Raw genomic sequence first — 24,614 nt, 5'->3', positions numbered from 1 at the left:
GTGCACAACCAAGTGGTCCAAGTTTGGATGCAGATGGACCAACACACATCAGTAACAACACAAATTCAGTGGCTCAAACAAACTCATGGAAAACAAACTCAAGCAATGAGCCTTCAAGTGATGAGGAAGTGAATTCGACTCCAAGCATCCAGAAATCCCCACAAACTCCTTTCCCTTCAATAAGTTTTGATTCTTGGCAGGAGGCAAAGTTACATTACAACAAGTACGCCAAACATGTTGGGTTCTCAATAAAATGCAGCACTTCTAGGAAATCAACACTGAAAAGATGGAAGAAGCCCCCTTGGTGAAGAAGAGAAACCGCAGTATAACGATACGAACAGATTGCAAGGCCAGGCTATGAGTAAAAAGGATGGGTGCCAAGTGGGAAGTAACTTTCTTTGAAGAACAGCAGACACACGAGCTGATAAAGAAGTTTTCTCTGAAGAAATTCCTGAGGTCACATCGGAACATCTCTAAAGAAGAGAGAGATTTCATTAAGTTTCTCCATGAAGTTAACCTATCTTCTAGAAAAATAATGCATTTCATGGCAGAGATATATGGATCGCAGAAGAATGTGCCATACAAGATTAAAGATGTTTCTAACCTGAAGGCAACATTCAACGAGCTCCAGCAAGTTGGGGATATGGGGCAGCAGCTAACTTACTTTAATGAATTGAGAGAAGAAGATCCAGGCTTTTTCTACAAAATACAACTTGATCATCACCACAGAGTTGAAGGTTTGTTTTGGGTTGACGGTGCAGCTAGAAAAGCCTACAAAGTGTACAATGATTGTTTGTCCTTCGACACCACATACTTAACAAACATGTATAGCATGCCATGTGCACCCTTTATTGGCATCAATAGATATGCGCAATCTATTCAACTAGGCTGTGGATTCCTTCGAAACGAGCGCATTGACAACTTTATTTGGTTGTTCCAAGCGTTCTTGGAAGCAATGGAATTTGTGCAGCCGAAAAACATCATCACAGATCAAGATATAGCTATGAAAAGTGCAATTGCAGAAGTGTTCCCAACAACAGTGCACAGAAACTGTAGATGGCACATCATGAAGAAAGCCCAGGAAAAGTTGGGGAATTTCATGAACAAGAGGGAACAACTTCGTAAAGAATTTAACAATGTTATAAACTGCAGCATGACACCAAATGAATTTGAATAGAGGTGGGCAGAAATGACAGCAAAGTATGATGTTGGAGAAAACACTCATTTGGTGGAACTCTATAATATGAGAGAATGCTTTGTTCCAGCCTACTTCAAAGACCACTTCTTCCCATTCCTCCAAACAACTGCCCGCAGTGAAGGCTTCAATGTTGTTCTTAAGAAGAACGTGAATCCTCACAACAGCATCTTCCAATTCTTTCTTCAGTACAAGAAACTACAGGAAAGTATAGAGGTTGCAGAAGATGAACAAGAATTTGAAACAGAGGATAAGATTCTAAGACCTTGGTCAGACTATCCAATGGAGGAACAAGCTTTGGCTGTGTATACTAGACCCATTTACTTGCGATTCAGAGCAGAGTTGAGGAAAATTACATCCTACAACATGTAGCAAGTAGGTGGATATATGTATGAGGTTGTGCCAATAAGAGGGTATGTTTTTGGGTATGGTGACAGATCATACAGTGGAAGCAAACATGGTTGAGAAGACATACAACTGCGAGTGCTCGAAAATAAAAAGAGACGGGATGCTATGCTACCATGTGTACAAAGTTCTAACGTACATGGGTCAGACGGATGAAATACCAAAACAATACATCCTAGCTAGATGGTGTAACCCAGCAGAAGAGCTAGAACCAATCAAGTTTGAGAAACCAACAAACATAACAGGCAAGTTGTCCAGAAAAGACATGAGACTGATTAGATATGGCAATATGTGTCAAGATTTCACAAAGATAGCAGCAATTGCATCAACTTCAGACAAGATAATAGCTATCGCTAAGAAACACATGGCTGCCATGGAGTTAGATGTAAATGCTGCAAGAAAAGTTGCTGCTACTGCAAGCAAGAAAAAGAAGGAGACACCAAAATCTGCTCCTACAAGTGCTGAAAATCAAGCTGCAGAAGGTGCTGATGAACAACAAACACAAGATGAGAAGGTTCTAGACCCACCAAGCACGGTAACAAAAGGAAGACCAGTTTCAAGAACAAAAAAGTCAGACCTAGGGATAAAACGCACATGCCCTAATGAATGCAACTTGTGTGGTTCAAGAGAACATACTTCAGCAAAGTGCCCACTCAAGCTACTTCAAGAGACAAAGAATCTACCTCATGTTCTCTAGAATGGAAAGGAATTTTAATCATGTGACATGCTTAGTTGTAATTGCTACCTTCAGTTACAGTTACTTAATACGCTGGATATGGTGTTCAAGTTTATGTAGTTCTGTGGAATAATACATGACTTATCGAGATCAAACTTACCTTTTATGCGTTTCTGATCAGCTTGGCATCAGGATTTTCTGCCACTCTATCTCGTTCTCAGGCCACTCTAGCCATTTCTTCATGAAAAGCATCCTTATATTGTATATGTTACCATGGTTGAAATCCAGCATTCGTCTACCGTCCCAGCTTTCGATGTATTTGAGCATAAAGAACCCACAATCATGCCTGTGTTGTTTGAGAAATAAAAATGATGGTACTTAATTAGCTAAATACATAACAGATCCAACATGTTAGCGACAACGAATTGTACAAGAGAGTACTTACAGGTTCCCTTGCTTTGGGGCAGGAACATATTCAATGGATTCTTTGTATTGTTGCCACCAAAGGAACTTAACGGCCGACACTAGTTGTTGTACAGCTTCCATCATCTGCGTATTTTCTTTTTCCCTCAAAGAATCCATGATTTCAAATCTCTCAGCCTTCAGATTGAGGTTAATGAGAAAGTAATGTGCAACCTTGCTTCTTCTATCTTCTGATAAAACTTGTAGTGTAGGGAACATTATCTGTTTAAAAAAGGTTTGTTCAGGGGGATGTAAAAGCAAGGATATATGCAGGGGGATGTAAAAAACAGGAAAGAATGCAACTAACTAAAAAACTGGTTCTTCCTTGTGATCAACATAACTTACATGCTCCGTGTGATCAAGCCGATTAGATGACGAAAAACTGAAAAGTCTTTGGATTTCCTTGTTGAGAAACTGATTCTTCCTTAGATAATACTGCAATTTAAAAATAAAGGAAAGTTATAAGTGCTTGCCAAGTACTTTTTTTTACGAAACCATATTTGTCAAGCCATAATAGTGGTCACAAATTATACAAGGAACCTAGACAGCTAGCTATGATGGATGAAAGTAAATCTGAAAATTACATGTAAGCATAGTAAAAAGTAATTTTAAAATTAAAGTTACTTCTAAATAACTAGAGAAAGTATCTTCTGTAATCAAAATTACATACATGTTTAGGTATAAAGTAACTTTCACCAACAAAACTACATTTAACAAAATGATAATGTAACTCTGAACAAAAGGACTGACACCTTCATGCAAGAAACAAAACAGAACTGTAATTTGCAGCATTAAAAGCCATAATCCACAATTAACTAAGAACTAGAGTTTCTTTGCTCCAACAGAAAAACAGAAAATTGAAAGCAAGTAGAGTACTTACGGAGACACGCAATGGGAAGACAAGTTTCTTCTCCGACAACATTTCTTTTGCAAGTATCTGAAGTGCTATCTCACAAACTGAGTTGCTTAACTCATGCATGGGCCTTATAGAGTCAGCAAGATCATAAAGATAGATGAAGTTGTTATCAATCTCAATAATTTTCACTTCTTCTGGTTTCTTGCCTTTTTTGAACCATGCTTGAACAGCTTGCTGTACACTGCTATAGTGGCCCTGGGCAAAATAAACCGCTTTTCATTTTCTAAATCTGTAAACGGCGTTCTCTTAGCTTTGGCAGCCCTCAAAACTCTTTTTTGATGGGCTAAAGGGACTGGGGTTATACTTTGTACTTTGAATCTTTCCGCATCATTCCGATGAACTTGCTATTCTGAAATGACATCAACAGGAACTTGAACAGCAACCTCATGTTCATTACTTGATATAACAACTACTTCTATTTCCTTGGCATCAGAAGTACTAGCTTCCACTAATTCTGTTTCCTTGGCCTCTATAAGACATGAAGCAACCGGGGCCACATTTTGGAGAATGATGTTGTCATTAATTTCATCTATCCCTAAGTCAAACGAAGGAGCAGAAGGTGCACAATCAAGCACTGCTTTCCTATTTCTGGCCATGTGACTTGATTCAGCATTGTCAAAGTTCAGCTCCCTGCACATGCTGTTCTTCAAAATTGAATCAGCTAGTTTGTCATCAACAATACAAGGATCAGTGAAAGTACCATGAATGGATCTGTTACGTGCAGTCTCTGGAGCATTGGTAGGTGTCGCCTCTTGAATGTTTCTGATTGGAATGAATGGCTTAGTGACAGAAACTACACCTTCTTTCTCCTTAAGCACACTATCCAATTCATCCTTCAAATGCTTGTCGTCAGTTTCAGATGCAACATTATTTGACTTCAGTACAAATGCTTGCTGCTCTTTAACATCAAGATTAACAACTGATCTTGCTTCAGCAAGATCATTGCTTGCCTTTGAAACTTCCTTCTTCTTTGATTCAGAAGGAGCTTCCAGGATGATTTGTGCATCCTTCTTAGCAATAGCATTTTCAGTAGCACCAGATGCTTCCTGTTTGGCAACAGACACTATGGTTGACCCCAAAACAGATTGCTTATTTTCCTTGGGGACAAAATCAGGTTTAAATGCAGAAGATTTCTTCTTTGCCCACACACGCCGGATCCAACACTGCTTGAGGTCCTTCCTTGTGCTCCAAATCAGCAGATTTGTGGACATCAATAGGCACACTGTTCGAAACATCTCCTGTATGAAGAGATTCAGCATTCTTGAAATCACCACTACATGCAGAATCGGTGTCATAAATGCACAAATTTCCTAATGCAGAACTAATCAATTTTGGCGCTTCTCCATTGACTTTGCTAGTAACTTCCAAATCTGGATCACAAGTTGATTGCAAAAATTCATTAGTGCCCAATTGGGTTGCTAATACATCACCCTGTGGTACAAAATCCTTCTTCAAACGATCAATTATGTCCGGAAGCGCTACCCTTGATGACTTTCCACGGGGTCTCCTCAAAAGGTTTTCATTAGGTCCTGAAAACATGTGACAATCATTGACAGCAACATATACAATCTGATCAAAGCAAACCTTACTAGATCCTGCAACACTCTCTTTGAGATCCATTGAATTCTCTCTACTTGTAACATTAGTTGTCTCTTTATTTGCAGCTTGCTTTCTCTTAGATTTAACTTGCTCATCAACATCCAACTCTAAATCAACAACAGTTTGCTGGCACTCAACAATCTTCCTCTTTTTGGATTCACTATCTGACACTTTGCTTGCGTTCTTCAGATCCAAAGCTTTAGCAGTCTGCTTGGCCTCAACATTCTTCTGCTTCTTTGCTTCCTTAACTAGCACTTTTTTTTCCTTGTTCAATTCCAAAGGTTGCTTGGCCTGGACAGTCTTCTTCTTTCTTATTTGCTTCCTTAACTAATACTTCCTTTTCCAAGTTCAATTCCAAAGGTTGCTTGGCCTCAACAACCTTCTGCTTCTTCGTATCCTTAACTGACTGTTTCCTTACCTTGTTCATTCCCAAAGGTTACTTGGCCTGAACAATCTTCCTCTTTTTGGATTCACTATCTGACAATTTGCTTGCGTTCTTTAGATCCAAAGCTTTAGCAGTCTGCTTGGCCTCAACATTCTTCTGCTTCTTTGCTTCCTTAATTGGCACTTCTTTTTCCTCGTTCAATTCCAAAGGTTGCTTGGCCTGGACAGTCTTCTTCTTATTTGCTTCCTTAACTGCAACTTCCTTTTCCAAGTTCAATTCCAAAGGTTGCTTGTCCTCAACAACCTTCTGCTTCTTCATATCCTTAACTGACTGTTTCCTTACCTTGTTCATTCCCAAAGGTTGCTTGGCCTGAACAATCTTTTCCTTCTTTGCTTCCTTTACAGAAATTTGCTTGCCCTTCAACCGTTCTGAAATTCCTTGCCAGAACTAGTCTTCTTATTAATTTCCTTGGAATTTCTCCTCTTGTTTGCTTCAGGAGCTCTGTCCATGAAGTCATCTTCATCATCAACGTCAGTCCAATCATTTTCACCAACAAGATCATTGCCACGATCAGAACCCGACAAGTCAGAATCAACAGCTTCAGCAGCATAGTCCTCATCTGACGCATCTTCTGCAGAATCAGAATCTTCTGGAGAAGCAATATACTTCCCCTTAAGAGCTGCACCCTTCTTGTTCCCTCTAGTACGACGTGCACGAGATGCTTCTGGTTTTGAATATGACACATCATTGACTTTCTGGCCTTTGTTAGAAAATGTATCCAAAACCTTCCCAAGTGACTTCTCAAAATCTTTGATCATCTCATGTGCTGCTACTCTGTACCTTGACCTTTCCTACAAATTATACAGTGAAACAAAAATTAAAACACATTCGGTTCACTTAAGATTAAACAGTTAAGAACTATAACATTATGACAACTGATATAGAAAATAAAAGGACAACATCTACTAGCAAAAACGTACTAGGCTATCAGATTCATGGAAGTAACAAAAACACACTAGGCTATCAGAATTAGTAACTATAGATATAGTAACTACATCTAGAAACAAGAGAATGTAACTATAGATATAGTAACCTACATCTAAAAACAAGAGAATGTAACTATACATATAGTAACTACATCTAGAAACAAGAGAATGTAACTCCCAACATAATATTTACTTTACTTTTACATTGGATGTAACTGTAAGATACTTGGGTTCTTCAGTTTGCAGATACAGAACAGGAAATAAGTCCTTACTTGACTATTGCAATCTGGTGGTGTGTGAGCTGCTAAAAAAACTTCAAGTCTCGTTGGGTCAACAAAATAAAAACCACTAGATGTAGATGCACTTGCTGTCACATTAGACCGAGTCCTGAACATTGGTTTGAACTGCAAGATATAGAGATGTCAGCATCTGTAAAAGTGAAAAACTGAGAAGGCTAAATATATCGTACACAAGAAAAAAAGAACATACAGGTAATTTTCCAAAGGTGCCATCACTGTTTGTATCTTGAGAAATTGCTGCCCTAACCATTTGGTTAGTCCACACACAAATTCGAGGACCCTCTGCTTCAACATGTATGCCTTTGGTAACCAAAGAATCCACATACTTGAGCTAAGAAGAAAGAAAACGAAAGGGATGTATACGTCCCCGGACGTATAAGTTACTATTAGCAAGCACGAAATAGAAACTTCATGAAAAGAAATAGAAATTAAATAACCTCGGGCTATTACCATTAACAATGGCATGCATGCCTTAAAACAGTTCTTATTCTTGGCCTTTGCAGTCTGAATAAGGATGTTGATTGTAAAGCGACACCAATCCAACTTGTTGATTTGAGATACATTGACCAGTGATGGATAGCACTTCGGACTAACTCTAACACCAGTTGTTGGAGCAAGAAAACAAACTACGTATAGCATCCAGAGCAAAAGAAAAGGGTCTTCAGCAGTACCCATTTTTGTCAATCGGGTCTCAATATCTGATATTTTCGGCTGTCTACCATCTTCCACTTCAAGCAAGTCAAGAACATATTTAACTGAAACACTGTCATACTGATAAATGACAGGTAAAGCCCCTTTAGGTATACCAAGCACCTCAAAAACTGTATCCACAGTAATGGGAAGGATTCCCCTTTCATCTTCAGGAAACTCAAGTGCAGAAGTATCCGGATTGAAGTGATCCATCAGATACTTGCACAATTCTAAGAATAACTTTGAACACTTGATGTCCAGAAAACTTCCAAAACCAGCCTTCATTATCTTCTTCCGCTGTTTCCAATCCAAGAGCTTGCACACCTTGATAACCTTCATCGGGGATGCCCTATTGAAAAGTATCTGCAGCACGAAGATACAAATGTAGTTACTACAAGAAGATTAAGATTATGCAAACACCATGGAAAATGAGAAAAGTACAGTTTATAACCTGTTTTTAGCTTCAACATTGTTTGCATACTCAACATCCTCCTGTACTTCATTCTCCATTACATTCTGTGTTTTTTAGCACCTGACTTCAAAGCAGATCTTGGAGAACGCATTTATCCTAAAAATGGAAACAAAGAACAATGGCAGTGCAACAAAATTAGGAAACTAATTAGGAACAACATTAAGAACATGCAAGAAGCAAACTAAGAGCACACTGCATCAAATATGCATGATGTAGGAAACTAGCAATATACCAAGGATACGATATACCAAACTGGATCAAATATCTACTAGAAGGAAATTAAAATAGCCCAGCAGAATATATGAACCTAAACAACATAACACTTAAGAACGAAGCTTAAGATGAATTTAAACATCCTCTTGTACATAAAACAGAGTTACATTTACGCCAACCTGAGTTAAACATGGTTACAAATAAAAAGGCACGGCACATGAATTTGTAACTAGTTTAGTGTTCTTGCATACTCTGGTTACAAATAACTGAACAATAGCCTCAAATCACACTGCATAGGCCGCAAATTGCTACTGAACTACTACATAATGAACCATGGGCACAAATCCACAACTTATAGAACAGAACCATACATCAATGACACTTGATCTGGCGATCTCCAATGCATGACAATTTCAAGGGGGCGCAAGTACAAACAACTAACCTGACGCTATCAGATCCAATGGAACGTGAGGAGGACAGCGTCAGAATCCGGGAAGTAGGAGCAGCACCTCGATCCTGCAAAAGATTCTACAACCTCAAAAATGGGAACACATACACATGCACAGCGATTTGGGAAGGGATGGGGGTGGAATCGACGGGCAGGACATACCTCACAGCACGCAAGCGTGAGCAACACCGGAAGGGCCGGAATCCATTTCCTAGGTTTTGCCGCCGGTAGGGGACAGGCGACGATGACCACGACGGTCCTAGGTTACGAATCGCCGACGCGGTAGGGGAGAGGCGTCGACGACAACGACGGAGAAATGGAGAAGGCAACAGCGATTTTGGGGCAAGGGAGGAAGAAGAAGAGGTCAAGAGGAGGGAGGAAGGTGCGGCCGGAGTGAGTCGCCGACGAAGCAACGGCTCCGACAGCGGCGATTTGGGGGTTCAGCGCTCGGGGAGGAGGAGAAAGCGGTGGCGAAATTGGGGGAGAAGCGACGGCGATTTGGGGGAAAGGGGCGAAGAAGAAGAGGTCGAGACGACGGAGGAAGGTGCGGCCGGACAGCGGCCGGAGTGAGTCGCCGACGATGGCGACGAGAGCGGTGATTTGGGGATTCGGCGGTCCGGGAGGAGGAGAGAGCGGTGAGAAATTTTGGGGTGTGTTTTTTTTCAGACCGCGCGACTCCCGAAATTCAAAATATCAGACATGAGCCACACCTCAAACAGAAACGCACAAACGCAGCTGTCAAGGAGGGGGGATACACGATGAATCGGACGCACGAGGGGAGTGCGCACCGCGCGCGACAAGGGAGGGCGCGCACGAAAGAGAAAGCACGTAATAGATTTAGCGTTTTTAAGATCCAAGGCACCGGCCCCATGACCTCCAATGCCCATGAAGAGAACTGTTCGATTTCGAGACGGTGACGGGCTCCTCTCGGAAGAGGAAAAAGGAACGGAAGAGGCTGCAAAAGTAGGAAAAAGATGCTCCTCGTACCACACATCTTGCTATCCCTTTTCAGAATTCGGTGAGAGGAATCAGTGAAAAAATAGGCGGACGGAGCCGTCGATTTTGGCGGCTCCGCGACCATGGAGATGCTGGACCTGAGGAAGGTGCCGTCCATGAAGGGCCAGCCGCCCCGGTTCAACCGGAAAACACGTATGTCTCCTACCCGACTTGGTACTTGTTGGAATTTTGGGTTAGGCCCAAGGCCCAATCTGAAATTAATTCCCGGAAAAAATCAAAAGCCCATTCATGTAGTGGGATGAGGAAGTGGGAATAGTCCCACATTGCTAGTTTAGGGGGAGTTGGACCAATATATAAGGTATGTTGGTTCTCACCTCTTGAGCAAGTGAGCAAGGGAAATCCCTACGCGCGCTCCTCCTCCGCTCGCCGCGCCGCGCCGCGCCGCGCCACGGAATCCGTTGCGGACGCGTAACAAATCCCGATAATTGCGGAGTCGGTTTTGGTTTCCTAAACCGAACCGAACCCTAGCCGTCACGCCCACGATCCAATCTCGTTGTTCACTGCCAATTGCTACTCCATCCCGTCGACTGCGTGCACAGATTGCCGGGAGAGCAGGCCTCCGGAACCCCGACCTTCGAGATCCTGCCCGGGAGACGGTCGATAAGGTTTTTGGGGAGCGTTCTCACGCGACTGCTCGCTTCTTCACGTCTCTGTTTCGTCGGCATCTTCATCACCAATGGCCGACGACCTCGGAGATCCCGCGGCTCAGACTGCCGCTCTAGCCCAGCAGCAGCAGGCTGCACAACTCCAAGCATAGCAGCACGCTGCCCAACTCCAAGCCCAGGCAACTGCTGCTGCACAGGCGCAAGCGCAGGCACTGGCCGCTGCTCAGGAGGTAGTCAAGGCTGCAGCTGCTGCCGGCGTGAACATCGACGCCACCGGACTCGTCACCGACCTCAACAAACAAACACAAGAAAAGAGCACAGCACCGTACGTAATCTGCTCTTTCTTGTTGATTTTGATTAGTAGTTCTATTATTCATGCAGTGAAATTAGATGAGTTTTATTGATGTGCGTTGCTATTTAATTTGTCTAGTTTGCATGATATAATGTGCTACATGTTTTACACACTGTCCTTCTGGATTAAATATTCATCGAAATTACCTAATTATTCAACAATCCAAATACCTTATGCGTGTAGGCAATTTTCGATGTCTCAATTTGCTGTCGCATTGAAACCACCTATGTTTACTGGACTGCACTTTAAGAGGTGGCAGTATAAATGTCATATGTGGCTCGTGGCTATGGGCGCATGGTGGGCGGTACAACACGGGAAGACTCAAACAATTGCTTCTCAGCAGTTGTATGTTGAGGCTTGTGTTGTAGTCGTCGGTGCGATCTGTAGTGTGCTGGGAGATAAGCTCGTTGATGCTTATCTGCACTATCAGGATGCCAAAGAGTTGTGAGATGCGCTCGATGCCAAGTTTGGCGCATCTGACGCTGGCAGTGAGCTGTACGTCATGGAGCAGTTCTTTGACTATAAGATGGTTGCAAACCGATCTGTAGTGGAACAAGCTCATGAGTTACTGACTATGGCTAAGAAACTTGAGCAATTCAAGTGTCCACTACCCGACAAGTTTGTCGCCGGGGGCATCATCGCCAAGCTTCCTCCCTCGTGGAGGAACTTTGCTACTTCACTAAAACACAAGAGACAAGAAATCTCTGTGGAGAACCTGACTGGGACTCTTGATGTTGAGGAGAATGCGAGAGCAAAAGATGCTGGCCCCAAAGGCAACACACAAGAGGGTACGTCCACTGCCAACATGGTTCAGAGGAACAACCACAACAACAGTAATAACAAGGGAAAGGGAAAGGCATTCAATAATGCTGGTCCAAAGAACACTACCACTTTCAAGAAGAAAAAGAAAGGAGGCAACAAGGACAAGGATCCTTGCTTTGTGTGCAGAGGACTTGGCCATTGGGCGAGTAACTGCAAGGAGCGCAAAGGAGGACAGATTCGGCAAAAGTTTGCTAATTTGACCATTGGCAACAATGAAGATACAGGCAGGTGTGGTAATTTATTTACTGTATTTTCTGTATGTCAGTCCACCGATTGGTGGGTCGATACAGGCGCAACTATTCATGTGTGTGCTGATATTTCCTTGTTTTCTTCATATCAAGCCATAAGCTCCTCAGTGATAATGGGGAACGGCGCCCATGCTTCTGTTCATGGTGTTGGCACGGTGGATCTGAAGTTTACTTCGGGAAAGATCGTGCAGCTGAGGAACGTGCAGCATGTGCCCTCCATTCAGAAGAATCTTGTTAGTGGATCCCTCCTTTGCAAGGACGGATTTAAGTTAGTGTTTGAGTCCAATAAAGTTATCGTGTCTAAGTGTGGACAATTTATTAGTAAAGGTTATGAGTGCGGAGGTTTGTTCCGCTTATCCTTTTCGGATTTTTGTAATAAGGTCGTGAACAGCGTCAATTCTATTAATAATGAGTCTAATGTTTGGCATTCACGACTTTGTCACATTAATTTTGGTTGCATGACGCGATTAGCAAATCTGAGTTTAATACCTAAAATCATTGTGGCTAAAAGTTCGAAGTGCCAAGCTTGTGTGCAAGCGAAGCAGCCTTGCAAGCCTCACAAGACTGCTGAGGAGAGGAACCTAGCACCGTTAGAGCTCATACATTCTGATCTTTGTGAGATGAACGGTGTATTAACCAAAGGTGGAAAACGTTACTTTATGTCTTTCATTGATGATGCGACTAGATTCTGTTATGTGTATTTATTAAAATCAAAAGATGAAGCATTGCATTATTTTAAGATCTATAAAGCTAAAGTAGAGAATCAACTTGAGAAGAAAATTAAACGTTTGCGGTCTGACCGCGGTGGAGAATATTTCTCCAGTGAGTTTAATTCATTTTGTGAGGAACATGGCATAGTCCATGAGAGGACGCCTCCCTATTCGCCCCAGTCAAACGGGGTTGCTGAGAGGAAAAACCGCACGCTGACTGACTTGGTCAACGCCATCTTAGACACTGCTGATTTAGCCAAGGCATTGTGGGGGGAGGCGCTATTGACTTCGTGTCATGTCCTAAATCGTGTTCCCACAAAAGATAAAGAAGTCACCTCATACGAGCTATGGGAAAAGAAGAGACTCACACTTTCTTACTTACGGACTTGGGGCTGTTTGGCGAAAGTCAATGTGCCAATCACCAAGAAACGTAAACTTGGACCAAAGACGGTTAATTGTGTCTTTCTTGGCTACGCATTTCGAAGTGTTGGCTATAGATTCTTGATTGTAAATTCTGGAGTACCTGACATGAGCGTCGGTACAATTATGGAGTCCGGAGATACTACATTTTTTGAGGACATATTTCCCATGAGAGATATGCATAGCACATCTAGAGAGGATCATGATGTACCTACTGAACCCGTCAGTTCAGAGGAACATCAGGATCATGGTGTAGCTCCTGAACCCGCCATCCCAGTGGAAAATCTTGAACAAACACGTGATGAGATTCCTGAGGAGTATGACAATGAAGCCCCTATTAGGGGTAAGCGACAAAGGATTATTAAATCCTTTGGTGATGATTTCATTGTGTATCTTGTAGATGACACCCCTAAAATCATTGATGAGGCCTTTGCATCTCCGGATGCAGACTATTGGAAGGAAGCCATTCGTAGTGAAATGGATTCTATCATGGCTAATGGTACGTGGGAGGTCGCTGACCGTCCGTACGGGTGCAAACCTGTAGGATGCAACTGGATATTCAAGAAAAAGCTTAGGCCTGATGGTACTATTGAGAAGTACAAGGCGCACCTTGTGGCCAAGGGTTTTACCCAGAAAGAAGGTGAAGATTTCTTTGATACTTACTCACCTGTAGCTCGATTGACCACAATCAGAGTATTACTATCACTGGCTGCCTCATATGGTCTGATCGTCCATCAAATGGACGTTAAGACAGCTTTCCTTAACGGAGAGTTGGACGAGGAAATTTACATGAACCAGCCAGATGGATTTGTAATAAAGGGTCATGAAGGCAAAGTGTGTAAGTTATTAAAGTCTCTGTATGGCCTGAAACAAGCTCCTAAGCAATGGCATAAGAAGTTTGACAAAACTTTAACATCTGCCGGCTTTGTTGTAAACGAAGCTGACAAATGTGTATACTACCGCCATGGTGGGGGTGAGGGAGTTATACTTTGCTTGTATGTCGATGACATACTAATATTTGGGACTAACCTCAAAGTGATTGAAGAGGTTAAGACTTTCTTGTCGAAGTGCTTTGACATGAAAGACCTTGGTGTAGCTGATATTATTCTGAACATCAAGCTCGTGAGAGGCGACAATGGTGAGATCACATTGGTGCAATCTCACTATGTGGAGAAGATCTTGAGTCGTTTCGGCTATGCTGATTGTAAACCTTCTCCAACTCCTTATGATCCAAGCGTTCTGCTTCGAAAGAATCACAGAATTAGAAGATACCAACTGAGATATTCTCAGATTATTGGTTCACTCATGTATTTGGCTAGCGCAACTAGACCTGACATCTCTTTTGCTGTGAGCAAACTGAGTCGGTTCAATAAGAATCCGGGAGATGATCATTGGAGTGCACTCGAGAGGGTCATGCGCTATCTAAAGGGCACAATGGGCTATGGTATACACTATACTGGGTACCCCAAGGTACTTGAGGGTTATAGTGATTCAAACTGGATATCTAATGTTGACGAGCTAAAGGCCACGAGTGGATATGTGTTCACACTCGGAGGGGGCGCTGTTTCATGGAAGTCTTGCAAGCAAACGATCTTAACCAGATCAACAATGGAAGCAGAACTTTCAGCATTAGATACATCCACAGTTGAAGCCGACTGGCTTCGTGAGCTCTTGATGGACTTGCCGATTGTTGAAAAACCAATACCGGCGATTCTTATGAACTGTGACAATCAAACTGTGATAGTCAAAGTGAACAGTTCTAAAGATAACATGAAGTCATCAAGACACGTCAGGAGACGTCTGAAATCTGTCAGAGCAATGAGAAACTCCGGAATAATAGCATTGGGATATATCCCAACGGCTAAAAATCTAGATCCTTTTACAAAGGGTCTATCAAGGAATGTGATAGAATCTGCATCAAGGAAGATGGGATTGCGACCCACGTGAGTTACCATGGCGGTAAACCAATATATGTGATCGGAGATCCCGTGAATTAGGACCTGGGAAACAAGTCATTGGATAACTGAGGAGAGTGTACATTCTTGATCCCACTTCGTTGACGATGCATTACTCTCGTGTATTGTATGGTAGGTTGTTTAACTTAATGTGTTCTAACGCGTTGCATTAATTTGCAAGGGAGATACTGTCCTACAGAATAGTCTCTAAATAACACACCTATATGAGCCTGATTGTTGGTCGCAGTCTATGAGATTTGGGTGGTCTCTAGTAAGCTCATGAAAAGGCCTGGAGAATGACTTATATGCTCCACACCGCGGGGTAGCATTCAGCAGCCCAGTACCAGACAACAATTTAGTGAAGCTCTAACACAGAAAACTGACAATTCAAGGTTTGTCCATTGTTCAGTTGTGCGTGAGTGAAGCAATTTGTTTAGGTGGATGTTCAACCTTAACCGGTCTCCACTGAAACGCTGGTATATCAAAAACAGAGTTTTGGATCAACGGCAATTTTATGTGCTTATGAGATATTGTGGGGGATTGTTGAAATTTTGGGTTAGGCCCAAGGCCCAATCTGAAATTAATTCCCGGAAAATCTCAAAAGCCCATTCATGTAGTGGGATGAGGAAGTGGGAATAGTCCCACATTGATAGTTTAGGGGGAGTTGGACCAATATATAAGGTATGTTGGTTTTTACCTCTTAAGCAAGTGAGCAAGGGAAATCCCTACGCGCGCTCCTCCTCCTCCTCCTCCTCTGCTCGCCCCGCCCCGCCCCGCCCCGCCACGACACGCGCGCCGCGTTTCGTGGATCGAGTTCGAGCCGTGTCGGGTCGTGCTTATCTTTTTGGCAGTCGAAATCCGTTGCGGACGCGTAACAAATCCCGATAATTGCGGAGTCGGTTTTGGTTTCCTAAACCGAACCGAAGTATAATAAGACTACCCCGGCCTCCGGACGGACGACGCCAAAACCCTAGCCGTCACGCTCACGATCCAATCTCGTTGTTCGCCGCCAACTGCTACTCCATCCCGTCGACTGCGTGCACAGATCGCCAGGAGAGCATGCCTCCGGAACCCCGACCTTCGAGATCCTGCCCGGGAGACGGTCGATAAGGTTTTTGGGGAGCGTTCTCACGCGACTGCTCGCTTCTTCACGTCTCTGTTTCGTCGGCATCTTCATCACCAATGGCCGACGACCTCGGAGATCCCGCGGCTCAGACTGCCGCTCTAGCCCAGCAGCAGCAGGCTGCACAACTCCAAGCACAGCAGCAGGCTGCCCAACTCCAAGCCCAGGCAACTGCTGCTGTACAGGCGCAAGTGCAGGCACTGGCCGCTGCTCAGGAGGTAGTCAAGGCTGCAGCTGCTGCCGGCGTGAACATCGACACCACCGGACTCGTCACCGACCTCAACAAACAAACACAAGAAAAGAGCACAACACCGTACGCAATCTGCTCTTTCTTGTTGATTTTGATTAGTAGTTCTATTATTCATGCCGTGAAATTAGATGAGTTTTATTGCTGTGCGTTGCTATTTAATTTGTCTAGTTTGCATGATATAATGTGTTACATGTTTTACACACTGTCCTTCTGGATTAAATATTCATCGAAATTACCTAATTATTCAACAGTACTTCGTGTTTTACGAGATCTACTCTGGAACTTTCTGATTTACTCTGATTTGTTCATGGCTAACTCACATCATGTGCATATAGAGTTTTTTGTGACCAAACTGGACGCATGAAGCAAATTTATCTGCCTCCCTCCTATGCTGATCCTGCACATAACGTTTTTTTTTTATCTATAAGTGAGTTTGGGCATAAAGTACTGATCTTGGGGTTTCCTTCGGCTAAGTTGTTTGATGTTCTGCTGGCCACCGTTGCCCATGGTAAAGCAGCTCGGCTTGTCTAATTGTGCCTATTTTTCAGGATTTCTGTTCATGAGGGCTTCATTTAGGCTGCGTTTGGCATTGCGGTGGATTCTTGTAATCCCGTTTTTCTTACCCGCTTTTCACTATTTTCGTGTTAACAAACTTTTTTCCTACTTTTGTGTGTATTTTTTAAAGCAGATTATAAAATAAGTCTAGCGCAGCACAGTTCAGCAATGCCAAACTGAACCTTAGGCGGTGAAGGTTTGCATAAAAGATAGATTTTGCTTCGATTTTTTGCGCAAAGGATTGATATAGCGTTTTTGTACCGGGCTGGTTTTGCATATAAGTCTTAATTTTGGGATGACTCTGTTCAAGGACTAGGCTTATGGGTAGATGAATTTAAATTTTTGAGAAACTATGGAGCTTTCATTCATTCAGGGCCGAGTTAAAAAGGTATCCTTGGAGAAACATAGGTGCCTCAGAACGCCACGTGCACCCCTGCAAGGAACCAGACATTTGTTTCGCACACATGTGTGCATCAAATTGGTCCCTCTATTAGCCTGTTTGATTTTGTTCAGTCCGTAGGGAATGGGAATACTCTCTCCCCGGTCAGAGTTGATTTTGTTCCAGCAGTCCACCACTGCTTGGCAATCAGTCTCCAAAATAAGCCTTTGAATACCAACTCAATTGCCAGCAAAGTCGCATCCTGGCATGCCTAATTGTGTGAAAGGATACTCTCTTCCCTATTCTTTTTTTTCTTTGTTTTTGCGAGCAATTTGTGGTTACTGAAAACACTTAGTGCCTGTTTTGGCAAAGCGATATCTGTTCTTAAGAAAAGATGAATGATTTGAACTATTTTGATCTTTGGTGTGTGCAAATATGCCCCAGAAGATTTTGGTACTTTTATGACATTATTCTCCTGCATAATGAGTTTATGAATTCTGACCATACTAGCAAAATTGTAGATGATGGACCTACTTCTTTGGCCCCCCAAATAAATGGTTCACCCTGTGAAGAAGATGAAGATTCTCAATGTGCTGAAGCAATGGGGTCATGGGTCCAGCTTCCAGTGGTATGAATGTATGATATCCTGATAAACAGTTCAACTGTAAGCAAAAAAATAAAATTGAACATCCTCACAGCAAGCACTGGATGCATTCAGACAGTATGAATCAGTGGTGCATCTATACAATCTTTTATTAACCAATTAGATGTTAATTTGCCATACTGTTCATATCATGGAAGCATTATTGCTGCAATTATTATCTAATGTTTTTTCCTTCGATGCTTGTTTTGCAGGACATCCTTCATCAGATACATGCTCACATGCTTTTGCAAGATGCTGCTCGTGCTGCTTGTGTATCTCGTGGTTTTCTGAATTCTTGGAGATGCTATCCCAAACTTGTCCTTAATGTTAGTACACTAGGAATAAACGAAGATGCATCTAAAGGTGTAATGACAAGGGAATTTATCAGTAGAGTTGACAACATTATGCACAATCGCACTTGCCAAGGTTTGAAGATATTTAAACTTTCAACCTATCCTTGTTCGAATCTACACCCTAGTTATGTTGACCGCTGGCTTCAAGTTGCTATTAGAACCGGAGTTAAAAAATTGGCACTACAAATGACCCGAGGCGACAAGTTTGAGTACAACTTCCCATGTTCCCTTTTATCTAGCGAGACCGGAAGCTCAATTCAGTCTATTTTCCTTGGGGGTTGTTCCTTTCACTCGGTGGTGCAAGTTGGTTCCATGAGTAGTAGCTTGACAAGGGTGGATTTGAATTCAGTTCACATTACTGGGGAGGAACTATCTTGTTTCATGTCCAACTCTTGTTCTTTGGAGCAATTGTGCCTTTCGGGTTGTGATGATATGATTTTCTTGAAGGCACCCTGTCTGCTTTTGCGGCTTAATCTCCTGGACGTGATGAGTTGCATGATGCTAGAGGTGATTGACATCAATGCACCAAATCTCTCAACTTTCAACTTTAATGGGCGTGCAATACATATCTCACTTGGAGCTTCGTTGCAAGTGAGAGAAATACAAATTGGTTCTTTCAGTGAGTCTGGTATGTTATACCATGCCATTACGAGGGTTCCATCCATTGCACCAAATATCCAAACCCTGTATCTGTCAACTCGTGACGAGGTTAGTCTGAGCCTTCCATATTGACTTGTTGTTTTTATACTTGAGAAGTGCCATATAGTAATTCTATTCTTGTATGATTCACTCATTGGTGCTCGTTATTTTCTGGGGACATCTCTTTCTACAGACGGTTAATACACCAATGGTGCTTCGTAGATTCCTCCAGCTCAAGTACTTGGAGATAGAGCTTTTTACACCAAATTATTCCCCGGACTATGATTTTTATTCTCTGGTTTCCTTTCTTGATGCTTCTCCTGCCCTAGAGACTTTTATCTTGCGTGTAAGTACTCATTTATCCCTGTATAAGCTATGATGGACACATTGTGTCAGCAAATAAAAATTGTTTTTCCACATCAGGAAATTGCTTGCAGTGAAGTATCACTCATATTCTTATTCTTTATAAAATCATTTTTTTTACTCTCTGTATTCTGCAAAATTGTTGCGATTGATTATTTCACAAGAATAAGATGCTTTGCCTGGTGAACTCTTTCCAGAAACAATTTACTTGTTCTTGGTGTTGACATCACTATGTTTTTCATTATGAATGGCATCTGTTGGAATTCTTTCAGCCAGTGGATTTGCTATAATAGTTAAGGATATGCGAAGGTGGTTAATATAACTGATTTAGTCTGAAAACCTTGTTCTGTTTGTGTTGGGCAGGTCTCTCTGCCTGCAATAAGGCACGATTCGATCCTTGATGATTCGAATGGTGATTCACTGCATGCACGATGTCTTTCAAATTACCATCATGACAAGCTCAAGTACGTGATGGTAACTGGTTTTTGCTCGGCAAAAAGCATGGTTGAGCTTACGAGACATATCATCGAGAAAACATCGTCACTGGAGTGTCTTACATTGGACACTACCCGTGGCCATGACAAGAGGTTTGTCAAGTCTAAAAAATGTTTGTCAATGAATAAGGAGGCTCTCATGGAAGCTGAAAAGGCTTGCCTCGCTATTAGAACATATGTTGAGGGAATGGTGCCCTCAACTGTTAATTTGAAGATTGTCGAGCCATGCCACAAGTGCCACACCAAAACCCTAGATGTTTGTCAATGAGTAATGAGGCTCCCATGGAAGCTGAAAAGGCTTTGCCTTGCTATCTGAAGATATGTCGAGGGAATATTCCCTCAACTACTATTGAGCAATGCAGCAAGTGGCGCACAATAAACCCCAGATGTTCTCAAGTTATAATATAGCTTTCCTGTGTACAATCATGTATGTCATGTAGTACCAAACTCTGCACCTTATCTCTGTCAGACGGCAGTATATACCCTCCAAAATCTCAAGTATTCGTATCTCTACAATGTTTTTTTTATATTCAGATGTCATTTTGGCACTGAAAAAAGTTGTGACATAGTTTGGGGAGAATTTATGGATGGACATCACATGTGCCGTTCCAATGTTTGGTGAATAAATATGGATGGTTTGTTTTCCTTCAAATCTTTTGAAGTTACAACCCCCATTTAAAGTTTTTGGAGGTCTCAGTTCACAATAAAATGCAAATCACTAATGTGATTATACACCTTCCATCTAGTTTTAATTTAGAGGGTGTGCGTGTAGGTTTAACTTTGATTATCAATTAGGGTTACATGGCACAAAACTATCTCTGTTCGGGCTGAGGCTGATTTAGGGGCCAGCTTGCCTCACCACCTTGTGTTGACAGGAGTTTTCTGTGTATTCGTGGCGTAGTCTCTCTCGGCTAGGGTGCTCCAAATTGGTTGGCGACGCTTTTGTCGGTTCAGATTCGAGAAGGTGGCGTTCAAGCGGACCCCTGACGAAATCATCCCTGTTTCTCGCACTGGTATGTGAAACCCTTCGCTTCCTCCACCACGATGTCTTGCTCGGAATCGTCAATGTCGTTGAAGATACTTCTTGGTATCTTTCGACTTTGATGAATGGTTCAAGTTACGGATTTTAGCCACAAGGGGCAATCGAATTTGAAGACACTTCTTGGTCTCATTCGACTTTGATTTTTTTTTCCTACAAGGGAAATATTTTTTTTCTACAAGGGAAGTAAGAAAATAACTTGAAGCCTACTGTGCAGTATCAAGCTGAACTTGTTGCACAACTTCCTCACAATTCATGATTTGCATGCATCATATTGATTACTTATCATAGCAGTTAATGACAAATAATATATTAACACAACCACTGGACAAGCACAGCTACAAAGTATAAGGGCATACATTCTTTTCTGTAGAATATAACAGCTAAAAAGGAGAAACCCTTAAATTTTGGTTAACTTCAGCCGTTTGCAATTTGGCCGGTTAGTTAATAAGCATTCCAAATCATAGGCTAGCTGAAATAGTAAAATTATCAAAGTGTGCTAAAAGCGGAGAGAAAACCAAAAAGATGATGACTGCAGATTCCCCGACCGTGATCTACATAACGAGCACATATATTCGTCTAGCCATGCTGCAAGCAAACATATTTTGCCCTGGTAAAAAAATTATCTGGGCAGACAAACCCTCACTGTAATAAACAGCACCCAAAAAATAGACTTGAGAATTTCGTCAGTAAAATGATTTTCAGTCAGCTGTACAGCTTCGTCAACCTCAGGGTGAAACACAAATCTGGCAAATGATGATTATTTCTCTCAAATGTCAACAGAAATTTATATTAGTATAAGAACTCCAATTGATTCAAACCAAATGTTCATGGAAAGAACCAAAGAATGTTTCTAGATCGGCATGTAATAGAACTATAGAAGTCAAGACTGACATAGAACTCTTGAGTGGTGCCGCAGCTCATGGTGTCGTGTGCTGCATCATCCGCAGCCATGTAGATAATTTTTCACCAGTGCCAAAGTATTCATAAAGAGAACAAACTAAAGTATGCTACAACAAAGAAGTTAAGACCCCGAATCTACATGCCCAAATATGTCGATAACTTGTCATCAGTGCCAACAAAAGGGATGGTGTGCACTTGAGATTGGCCCGCGTCGTACAGAGGCTTGACATCAAAACTGGATGCAGACTTCCCATGAGACAGCATTTGTAGCCTTTTCGCGGTCAGAAAACAAAGCCATTAAAAGAGGCAGGAATACATGAATAAATGTGAAAAGCCAAAAGGCAGGGAGCCAAAAGTAATACGGAAATCAACACTGAAAAATGAGGAATTCTGGGAAGTTGCACAGGGAGAGAATAACAGAAAACAGAACATTCTGAATGGAAAAAAAGGGAACATAGAAGCCATGTAATCAGAACAGCTTCTTTGGTGCACTGCACCTTGCCAATCAGAAAATCATAGAAGGAAGGCTCCCTATTAGCAGATTAATATCCAAGGGACCAAGCAAACTAAGATGATCTACAGAATTACAAACATGCATAATGGACAGCACTATATTCCTAAAAAGAGAAAACAATACTGAAGTAGTACAACTGCTCATCGACCAAAACCTCAAGCCCTTGAATAAATTATGTAAATGCTCTAACCCAGTAATAATTCAGAATCCAATTGAAGTAGTGCATGCAAATTTGAAATTGTGCGTGACAATAATTTCACAATACTACTGTCAGCAGTGGCACCAATCAAACTACTAACATATAGAAGTACAGCAGTGGCATCATCGGGGACCATTACAGAGATGGAGCATTTGCCGATGAAGAGCGTTGGTGGCAAGAGTGTGGCACAGGAATGAGAATGAGTGCCCATTTCACTAATTAATTAGGTATATTGTGATCCTCTAAAGTAAATTGACATTGCTCAGATTCCACCGCTTGTAACACTTAGCTCTATGGGGGGAATTGTGTTGAAACGGTGGCTGAATATTTCAGACAAATTGGAAATTGCTAGTGTAGATGGGTACTGTAATCAGTCATAGCCATTGTCTTGTTGAATTGGCCAATGGAGACTAATGTGGAGCAAGGTCCTTGTTGTGGATCATCCACCAACCACAGTGCACTGTTGTTCTTTACAGTCTGGCATTTGGTAGCCCTGTATAGTTCTGTTATGAAATATTTACTTCGCAGCATTCTTGTTTATTCCCTTTCCCCCATGTGATTGCCGAATGGTTTTGAACATAGAAAGATATTCATAATTTCAGGTCTTATGTGGCCAATGCTAGGTTCCTAGATTTGATATCGATAGCTTTACATAACTCAATCATAATGACACACTAGGACTATCCAAAAAAGTGCAGTTGATTTGTAGAAGCGTTGACAAGAAACATATTCAGTCCTATCATGATACTCAGCATTTTTTTTCTGACTCTACGATACTCAGCATTTTGTTTAGCTCTACACTTAACAAGTGGAAAAGAATATATCTACTAAGAGGTAATCCTAGGCTTGCATGATTCATCTTTGTATATCTTATTTTATATTTATTTATAATCAATGGCAGGTTGCAAAAAATATAGTTTTTTTATTTTGCAGTTTGGCTTGAGACATTATCCTTGAATTTTGCAAATGGAGACACGTTTGTTATGTAATAGATGTTGTTTCTTTTATGTCCTGTAAAACTCAACTGCGTAGTTGTCTCTCAGTTCAAAATGACAAATCCAGTTAATAACTTTTTTTCATCCCCAGCAGATCGGTTAAGAATGTGTCAGTTTCTTATTATTGCCCACGCTATTTTGCTGTAAGTTGTGCTTAATTTGCTCCAAGATCTGTTGCAGACTTCTCAGAGATATGGTGAGGGGAAAAGAAGTCCTCACAAGATACTGACACTGACGAGTAACCACCTATCCTAGCAATTGTGTTACAAATCTAGTACTTTATGGATCTTTCACTTAGTGCTTCTTTGTATTGGTGCACCAGCATTTGCCTTCTCTTGGAACCAAAGGGTAACTTGTACCTGTATTGTGATGTTTGATCGACCACCAAGTTAGATTTTTTTAGTTAACTTGATGTATTTGTTTACCGGATACCATTGTCAGTTCTGTATGATCTGTATCACTTTCTTCATCTATAACATTTCGTGTGATTACTCCATTAAACCTTTATACAATTTAGGCAACATTTTAGTTAGACCTCTAACAAACACACTTTGTTTAAAATGAATGGGATATCTATCCTTAGCAATTCTTCTTAATTTATCATTAGACTAAGTGCTTACACACTCATATGAAGTTTACCTTCTATGACTAAAAACAGATGAACACACAGAAATATAGGTACCGCTGTATCTTGTTATAAATATGATCACTGGTGTGTGGCTCTGTTAGGTGACAACCCCTAATTTGCATAGCTGCTAATGGCTAAAGTTACAAGTGGGAATCAATTGCTGTAACCATGAGTTGGACATATTATTGGCACAGTCAGATACCATTGGCTAAAAGCTCACAGAAAAGGGACGACAGTCCTATATGCAAGTTTTCTACAACTAATGGAGGGAAAGCTTTACTCTCCTCATGGCCTTATGTCTCTTTCTACTTGTAGGCAGTTGAGTGACTCTACATTTAACTACTTTATCAGTCCACAATCCAATCATATATATACATTCAGTATCCTGTTGTTCCTTTTTGTTTTGGTCACATTTGTTTAATGCATGTACAGTTATAATACCTTTATGAACACTATATATACTGCCACAACCTTGCCTTCCATTTCCATGGGTACCACTCTAAAATGACAATCAACGGCACAGCTTTCTTGGATCCCTCTCTCCCTTGAAGGCTATTTTTTGGACAGGTTTTCATGTGCAGTTGTGCATCATTGTTTGCCTATGAACACAAGAGAGCCTTTGGGGAAGAAGGGAAACCAAGCAAGCCAGTGTCCATGTTTGT

At 41.7% G+C, this 24,614-nt stretch overlaps 3 protein-coding genes and 1 non-coding gene across 4 annotated transcripts; 3 read left to right on the top strand and 1 right to left on the bottom strand.

The window, feature by feature from the left end:
- The first annotated feature begins 370 nt into the window (after positions 1-370).
- Positions 371-2,297, top strand: LOC100843387. Its single transcript, XM_010240844.1, has 3 exons — positions 371-737; positions 1,266-1,403; positions 1,633-2,297. The coding sequence occupies exons 1-3, from the start codon at positions 371-373 to the stop codon at positions 2,295-2,297; spliced, it is 1,170 nt and encodes a 389-aa protein (XP_010239146.1).
- Positions 2,298-3,998: 1,701 nt separating this feature from the next.
- LOC106866693 lies at positions 3,999-5,989 on the bottom strand. Its single transcript, XM_014902326.1, has 3 exons — positions 5,694-5,989; positions 4,807-5,575; positions 3,999-4,700 (listed from the first exon to the last, which is right to left on the bottom strand). The coding sequence occupies exons 1-3, from the start codon at positions 5,987-5,989 to the stop codon at positions 3,999-4,001; spliced, it is 1,767 nt and encodes a 588-aa protein (XP_014757812.1).
- A 3,836-nt stretch (positions 5,990-9,825) lies between these two features.
- Positions 9,826-19,196, top strand: LOC100843086. The gene is made up of 5 exons (XM_010240843.1): positions 9,826-9,895; positions 13,321-13,419; positions 17,704-17,810; positions 18,038-18,886; positions 19,011-19,196. Exons 1-5 carry the CDS (start codon positions 9,826-9,828, stop codon positions 19,194-19,196), a joined length of 1,311 nt encoding a protein of 436 aa, XP_010239145.1.
- A 5,265-nt stretch (positions 19,197-24,461) lies between these two features.
- On the top strand, positions 24,462-24,614 carry MIR9482 (microRNA MIR9482). The gene has a single exon (NR_127083.1). It is a non-coding gene; the product is annotated as a microRNA MIR9482 (primary transcript).

The sequence above is a fragment of the Brachypodium distachyon genome, chromosome 4 (assembly GCF_000005505.3).
Source record: "Brachypodium distachyon strain Bd21 chromosome 4, Brachypodium_distachyon_v3.0, whole genome shotgun sequence".
Lineage (NCBI taxonomy): Eukaryota > Viridiplantae > Streptophyta > Magnoliopsida > Poales > Poaceae > Brachypodium > Brachypodium distachyon.
Note: the sequence above shows the minus strand (reverse complement) of the source record. Positions and strands in the feature narration are given on the sequence as shown.

Excerpts from the sequence above, each read along its gene's own strand:
- LOC100843086 (XM_010240843.1), top strand. The coding sequence starts at position 9,826 with ATGGAGATGCTGGACCTGAGGAAGGTGCCGTCCATGAAGGGCCAGCCG. Across the intron at positions 17,811-18,037 it reads CATGGGTCCAGCTTCCAGTG|GACATCCTTCATCAGATACA; the intron begins GTATGAATGTAT and ends CTTGTTTTGCAG. Across the intron at positions 18,887-19,010 it reads ATCTGTCAACTCGTGACGAG|ACGGTTAATACACCAATGGT; the intron begins GTTAGTCTGAGC and ends CTCTTTCTACAG.
- LOC106866693 (XM_014902326.1), bottom strand. The coding sequence starts at position 5,989 with ATGAACAAGGTAAGGAAACAGTCAGTTAAGGATATGAAGAAGCAGAAG. Across the intron at positions 5,576-5,693 it reads AGGAAGATTGTTCAGGCCAA|GAAGCAAATAAGAAAGAAGA; the intron begins GTAACCTTTGGG and ends GTATTAGTTAAG. Across the intron at positions 4,701-4,806 it reads CTCAAGCAGTGTTGGATCCG|GAAGCATCTGGTGCTACTGA; the intron begins GCGTGTGTGGGC and ends GTTGCCAAACAG.
- LOC100843387 (XM_010240844.1), top strand. The coding sequence starts at position 371 with ATGGGTGCCAAGTGGGAAGTAACTTTCTTTGAAGAACAGCAGACACAC. Across the intron at positions 738-1,265 it reads TCATCACCACAGAGTTGAAG|CCTACTTCAAAGACCACTTC; the intron begins GTTTGTTTTGGG and ends GCTTTGTTCCAG. Across the intron at positions 1,404-1,632 it reads GTACAAGAAACTACAGGAAA|ATCATACAGTGGAAGCAAAC; the intron begins GTATAGAGGTTG and ends GTATGGTGACAG.